Here is a 6,921-nt window from a genome sequence, read left to right as displayed (position 1 = left end):
GCTTTGGGCCATTTGGGTGGCTGTCCATTTTCAGAGACGGGCAGCTTGCATGGGGGCACCTAGGAGGCTGGAGGAAGAAGAGGGACCAGGGCAGGGCCCAGAGGAGAGGAAGGGGGGGGCCGAGCTGGCCATTAATGTCAGGCTCTGGAAGCCATAGGAAGAAAGCTGAGGGAGTGCCCACAGTATCTTCCTGTTGTCCAGCCCGGCTTTCCCCAGTGGGAATGGGGGTAGCTGGGATCTGAGCCTACAGCTTCGTCTAGCATTTGGCTAAGGGGCCCCCCGTGCCAAAGCTGTAAGGACTCTAGTTTGGTGGATGGGATTATCAGCATACAGGTGTCTTAATGAGCTCTCACTGTGTAACAAATGATCCCCAGACGGTGGCTCAGAAGCACATGCATTTATTATGTCACACACTTTTGAAAGACTGGGAATTCCAAAGCAACTTAGCTTGACGATCCCGGTTCAGTTTCTCATTAGGCTGCACTCATCTGAAGGCTTGACCGGGGCAGGAGCAAGAAGGCTCCCTTACATGGCTGTGGGCAGGAGACCCTCACCATGAGGGCCTCTCCATGGACTGTGTGAATGCGTCTCCCAAAGGAGACAAACCAAGAGAGGGATGGAAGCCACCACGTGCTGTGTAACCTGCTCCCAGAAGTCATCCTGTTGTTTTTACCACGTTCTATTTGTTAGAAGCAAATCGCTAAGTACAGCCCTCCGCTCAAGGGAGGAGGTATAGGTACCTAATTTGTAATGAAGAATTTGCGGGTGTATTTTGAAAGGACCATCGTGTCTTCGCATTCTGCTGTGTTAATCTCATGTTCTCTGGTGACTGGTAAGACTTCATTTTGGGGTAAGGTCTAAAGAGGATTCTCAGAAACAAAGGCATTTTGTCTTAAGAGTGTTTTTCGGCTCAATGGCAGCTCTGAGAAAGTAGATGGGGAGAGAGGTTTCTGGAAGCAGACCCAGTAAGATGTCTGTAGATGGCACGACATCTAAGAAATGACAGTGACAGCCAAGTGATTTTCTTGTGAAACAGATCTGCTTTGGAAGAGTCCTTGAACTCAGGCAGTTAGGTGAGCTGGGAGTGGGCAGACGAAAACGGGTTATGTCACGTTTCAACACGTGACGGGTTGTAATGTTACTGAGCTCAGATCTGGGGACTTCAGAATTCCGGAGCCCCAGTGAGCAAAAGGAAAAGTGTGGCTGCTTAAAAATAACCCCACAACAGAAAAGGGCCGTGTGATGTGTCAGTCGTGGGAAGATTCCCTGACGGCGTGGCACAGAGGCTTGTCACGAATTTCTTCTTGGAGAACTTAGAGCAGTAGGGCAGTATGCATTTACCCTCGCTTAGGGTGTGACCCTCTTCCATCTGGGAAGGTGGTCCTCTTAGGCCAGCCAGTGGCGGGAGCGACCCCAAGGAGGAGAGGTAACTGGGCCTGTGCGCTGGGCCAGCCACACTGAAGCCAGATGGCTGGCCGCAGTCCGTCACCGTTGTGGACACACCAGTCAGAAGTGCGTCCCTCCTCACCGGCCCGCACTGGATCAGACAAGGCAAAGAGAAAAGTGTCCATGTCAAACACACACACACACACACACACACACACACACACACATCTTAACCCTTACCTTCACTTTGTCACTAGAGATGTTAGCATTCCTCACAAGTCAACAGCATTTTTGGCTGCTTTATTTTTAGCCTTTGGTAACTTATTTCAAGAAAAAGACGCGGTCACCAACATGAGATGCTTGTTCACCGTTAGGAAAATTATTAACACTGTAGTTTTCAAATGGGATCTCGGGTCCTTCCAGTAAACAGTTAAGACCCTGGTAAGGATTTCCTATTGTGATCCACAGCACATTGTCATAAACCGTCGCCTGTAACATGGGCAGGAACACACACGAAGGCCACTCCCTTTCACACAGCCACCGCTGGGAGACAGAGTTTTGCTTTTGCCCCAGACATCTGGGAACCTTCTAGCTGAGGACACTCACTCAATGGGGGTCAGCTGCACAGCCCACCTCGCACCAAAGGTGCACCCGGTTACCCCAGTCTTGGCACCCTGGGGCTCAGGGTTACCTCAAAACCGCAGGCTCCCTTCCACGTTATCAAGATCTGCCTCCCGCCCCCCGTGGGTGTTCCAAAGAATAGGCTCCTGGTTTTGAATGTAGTTCCAGAAGAATGCAAAACAAGGTGGTTTTGGCATTGGGGCCCGCCTCCCTGCATCAAGTGTCCAGACCTCCTGGGAGGACCGCTCCGAGGAACCCCCACCCGAGGTGCAGGAGTCCCGGTCCAGCTGCAAACAACTCCCATCGCCCCGTGCAGCCCCCGCCTCACACTGTCTGCGGGACTCAGGACAACAGGGTTCTGGAGAAAACACCCACCCGAATGCTCACGGTACTAGTCAAGGCCCCGATGGGAAGAACAGCGAGACATGCCGGGTATCTGGGACGCAGAGTGACAGGCACATGGCCAGGCCCTGCCCCTCTTCGGTACAACATGGCCAGTGTAATAAAGCCCTTCATCGCAGGCTCCAGGTCCGCTCAAACCCCAGGCTACAAGAGTTCAAACACTCACATATCCTTACGGTTCCTGAAAAACAAGGATGTCCCAAGAAAGAGGACGCAGAGGGACCTCTTCCATTTCAGGAGGCAGAGCTCCCTTTGCTGGTGGTGGAGCTGCGAGGGCCCCCCGGGGGAGCGAGCTTCGCAGCCCGGCCCAGCTCACAGCAGGTTCACACCGTGCTTCAGCAGTTTCTGCCTGGCTTTGCCCGGGAGGCTGAAGGCGCCGTCCTGCGGGCTGGGGAAGCCGGAGCTCCGAGCCGCCGCTGCCAGCTGCTGGAAGTAGGTCTCCTGGGCGGGGCTGCAACAGGCATACACGGCCGTGGAGGCATTCCTGGGCGGGGGGAGAGAGAGAGATGACTGTCCCTGCACCACCTGTGCCCACCTCCAACCACAGGCACCTTGAGAGGCACGTCTCAGTGGCCCCGCGACTCTCACTGCTGCAGAGTGCAGCTGCCGTGGCTCGGGGTTCGACGTCTGCCCTTGAGGTCCAGGCCTCAGCACCCGTCACCGTCTCTTTCCTTTCCACCCGCTGGACGCTGGACAGAGTCCAGGGTGGGAACCGCCGCATGGCTGCACCGCTGGAACACCAGCTATGGCAAACGCTCTCATGTGGCCAGGATCGCTCCACACACAGCAGAGGTGTGACCCCATGTGACAGACAGGGCCCCAGCGGCGCGTGGCTGGGCAAGGCCGCCAGGCTGACGAGCATGGACTGTCCATGGAGGGCGACTGGACAGGTAAAGGGAGGGAGGGCGGGGGAGCAGGCTGTAACATAAAGCGACGGGAAACCTGTCACAGAAGCAGAGGGAGGGATGAGGGTCCCGTGCAAAGGAGGGCCCACTAGGGAGGAAGCGACTCCAGGGCCAGGCAACCAGCTGGTTCCTTGATCCTGCCTGCCTCGGACTATTTCCCCACTGGGCCTCAGTTTCTCCAAACCTAGTAAAAGAGGGTGGACTCAGGGACCACGAGGGCCCCCCTCACTGGAATCTCTGCTTCCAGGCGAGGAGGGAGGAGATTCCCCCATAAGGGCCCCCCGGCCTAGGTGTTTTGTGCCACTGCCTGGACCAGCAGAAGGAGTCACGGCCAGTCATTATAGCCACGGAGAGGGGGTGCCGCGGCCTGGTGGTTACAAGCATGGAGCTGGGGTCCCACACACCGAGGTGCTGATCCCAGCCCTGTGACTTCCTAGCTGCGTGACCCTGGCTAAGTGACTCATCCTTTCTCAGTCCCAGCTGTAAGTCTCACATCTGTAAAAGGGATAGGACAACAGTGAATCCCGTCCCTGAGATTTTTTAAGAGGCTAGATGAGGAAAATACATATAAATTGCTTAGCACATGGTAAGGGGTTAAGAAATGGTGGCCGCTGTTTCTATCGTTATTAAAATAAGCCATGTAACCCATCACTAAAACAAAACGCTCTCTGACCCAAGGAAAGTGGAGTACCACAGGGCCACGACAAGGATTGACAGATCACAGGCTGACATTTCACTCATTTCCACCCCTCGCAAAACAGACCCCCACACACCCCAGCATAACCGGTTCCCAAACTGGACACGTTCATCTAGGTCACCAGCCTGGGCAGCTCAGACTTAAAGCTGGAGAAGGCACATTTTCGAGGAAAGATATACTGAAGTATTGGCTGGAGACGGCACTGGGCGGCAGAGACGCCCGACACCCCAGGTGCGGGGTTATTGGCACCGCATCACCGTGATGGCCGAGGCCCCAGGGCACGTCTGTGGGAGTCCAGAGCCCACAGCCCTCCCTCTCGACCACCCTACCCCACCCCCTTGAGCTGGAAATGTGTGGACAGAATGTGCACTTTAGAATCAGAGTGACTCGGGTTCAAATCCTGGCTCTGCCCCTTAATCAGACTGTGACCCTGGGACAAGTCGCTTATCCTCGTTGTGCCTCAGTACCCTCGTCTGTACCATGAGGACACACACACACACACACAAAAATGCCCTGGTCCAAATCATTCCAAGGACAGAGTGCAATGACAAACATATAGCACACCCTCCCCTCCTGACCCTCTAACTTGCCTGATTTTCTCCTACCGGTTTCATAAGGGAAGCATGTAGGAAGAAAAAGTAGAATTCAGTTGGCTAAATAATATAAAGTAATATACTAATTTATAGATCTGTACCCGTGACATGGAGAAGAGTAAGATATACAATAAAGTGAAAAAAAGAACTTGTGAAACAGTACATCAGTGTGATCCTGTTTTCTAGAAGAAAAACAAAGTAACTAAAATACTAACCACCTCTATTTTCTAAACAAAAAAGAAAATGCCACCACCACAACAAAACCTAGAGTTAGAGACACCAGACTAACCCGCGGGTATCTTCTGGGTGTGTGACGGGTGAGGGGAAGCAAACATTTTACTTCCTAGATTCCGGCCGGTCTGTTTCTGTGAGTATGTGACTCAAGTTAGCGGGCAGCAGTGGCTCGCCGGCATCGCTTCTGGCAAGAGACAGAGCCCCTCTGTCCCATGAGAGGAGGTGATGGTGGGCAGGGGAGTGGATAAAAGGAGGCCTTAAAGAGAATCACTGGAATGTTCTTCATTTTATTATGAGTAAGGCTGTGGCCCGGAGCCCTGGGAAGGCGGCTCTGGGTGCAGGACTTCGGGAGTGACCCGGAGGGACACTCACCTGACGGTCATCTCGTACAGCGCAGGCAGCTGGGCAAAGTCTGAGTGCATGAGGCTGACGGCCCGGAGGAAGCGGCGGTCCTGGGGGGTGGCCGTCTGTGGCAGGTTCGCTTCCGGAAGAGGACACAGAAGTTGTGGGTAGTGGACTCCTTCCCTGTCCTCCCCACCCCAAGAGCAGGTGGCTCGGGGCCATGACTGCAGGCACCCAGGGTGCTGGGCCCTTCAGCTGTCACCACGTGACAGACCACACGCTGTCCCTGAGAATGAGCAACACTGGTTTCTGCCCGTGAATACCAAAATTTCGAGGCAGACCTTATCACAGATATTTGAACATGTGTGTGCTCTCTCAAAATGTTGGAGAAACAACCAAAAAAAGACAAATGAGTAAGGAAGTGTTTGCCAGGCAAATTCTAAACTCAGTGGGAGCTGGCTCCCAAGCGAGAAAGCGGCATCCTAAGTGCAGTCCACAACTCTGGGCACAACCACCAACCCTGGGGGCGCCGGCCCCGAGTCCTCACCCCCACCCCTGTCTAGGAGGCGCCCGGGCCCCACCTGCCTCTCCCTACCGGTCAGCACGTTCTGGATGCGGTCGTAATGCGTGAAGTTGTACGTCCTGCTGGGGGAGGCAGCCGCATCTTTGGGTAGCGTCTCCTTCAGGTGGACCTCCAGCCCGTTCAGGGACGCCAGGCTACTGTGGTACTGCAAAGGGGGGGCAGACGTAACCTCAGCAGGCCAGTGCTCAGGAAATAAAGACCAAAAGAAAATCCGTGTGGCCAACTGATTTAGCAAAAAGGACTCTGCCTGGTGTTTTTACCTGTTTTTAGAGAAGTACTAACTTCCGTCCTTACCTTCTTTTTTTTTTTTTTTAAAGATTTATTTATTTGAGAGAGAGCGAGCAAATGCGGGGGGTGGAGGGGCAGAGGGAAAATGTTAAGCAGGCTTTACACCCTGTACGGAGCCCAATGTGGGGCTCGATCTCATGACCCTGAGATGACGACCTGAGCTGAAATCAAGAGTCGGACGCTTAACCGACTGAGCCACCCAGGCACCCCTCCCACCCTTATGCTCTAATGCTTTCCTAAATTGTAGAAAAATCAGAAAATAGAGGTGAACAGAAAAGTTGACAAGGAAGAAGTGAAGAAAAATGGCCCATAATGTCCCCATGCAGGCAACAGCCACTGCCAGCACCCTGGTAGGTCTTCCTACCGTGACTCTCCCACCCGGGCTGCGTATTTTCACAGCACCGGCGGCAGGGCCCACCCCCAGTGCATCTCACCCAGGCCTGGGCTGAGCCATCTCCCACTGTCTGCCACAAGCTCCCCTCCCTCCGGTGCATCTAGAATGGTACTGTTCTTGGAAGGACTGAGAAGCATGGGTCAGATGGATTTCTGAGCTCTGTGGTTCAGACGAGGAACCCGGTGGAGCACGGCTGTCTGGCAGGGGAAGCCCAAGCACCTGTACTTTAAAATCACCTCCCATGGGGCGCCTGGGTGGCACAGCGGTTAAGCGTCTGCCTTCGGCTCAGGGCGTGATCCCGGCGTTATGGGATCGAGCCCCACATCAGGCTCCTCTGCTATGAGCCTGCTTCTTCCTCTCCCGCTCCCCCTGCTTGTGTTCCCTCTCTCGCTGGCTGTCTCTATCTCTGTCGAATAAATAAATAAAATCTTATAAATAAATAAATAAATAAATAAATAAATAAATAAATAAATAAA

The 6,921-nt window shown here is 53.9% G+C and overlaps 1 protein-coding gene across 6 annotated transcripts in view; it reads right to left on the bottom strand.

Moving 5' to 3' along the window:
* Positions 1–382: 382 nt before the first annotated feature.
* Positions 383–6,921, bottom strand: part of HPS4 (HPS4 biogenesis of lysosomal organelles complex 3 subunit 2) — a 28,757-nt gene continuing 22,218 nt past the window's right edge. For 4 of the 6 annotated variants that reach the window (XM_034639315.1, XM_034639316.1, XM_034639314.1 and 1 more), the window contains exons 13-15: positions 5,776–5,947; positions 5,211–5,319; positions 383–2,893 (exon numbers count right to left, since the gene is read on the bottom strand). In XM_034639315.1, the coding sequence (XP_034495206.1) occupies positions 2,722–2,893; positions 5,211–5,319; positions 5,776–5,947 (453 nt within the window). In that variant the 3' untranslated portion in view covers positions 383–2,721. The remainder of the gene's footprint in view (positions 2,894–5,210; positions 5,320–5,775; positions 5,948–6,921) is intronic. The other 2 variants (XR_004619203.1, XM_011229339.3) reach the window with 2 other exon arrangements.

Source organism: Ailuropoda melanoleuca, chromosome 12 (assembly GCF_002007445.2).
Source record: "Ailuropoda melanoleuca isolate Jingjing chromosome 12, ASM200744v2, whole genome shotgun sequence".
Classification (NCBI taxonomy): Eukaryota; Metazoa; Chordata; class Mammalia; order Carnivora; family Ursidae; genus Ailuropoda; species Ailuropoda melanoleuca.
The sequence above is the reverse complement of the archived record's forward strand: the minus strand, read 5'-3'. Positions and strand labels throughout refer to the sequence as shown.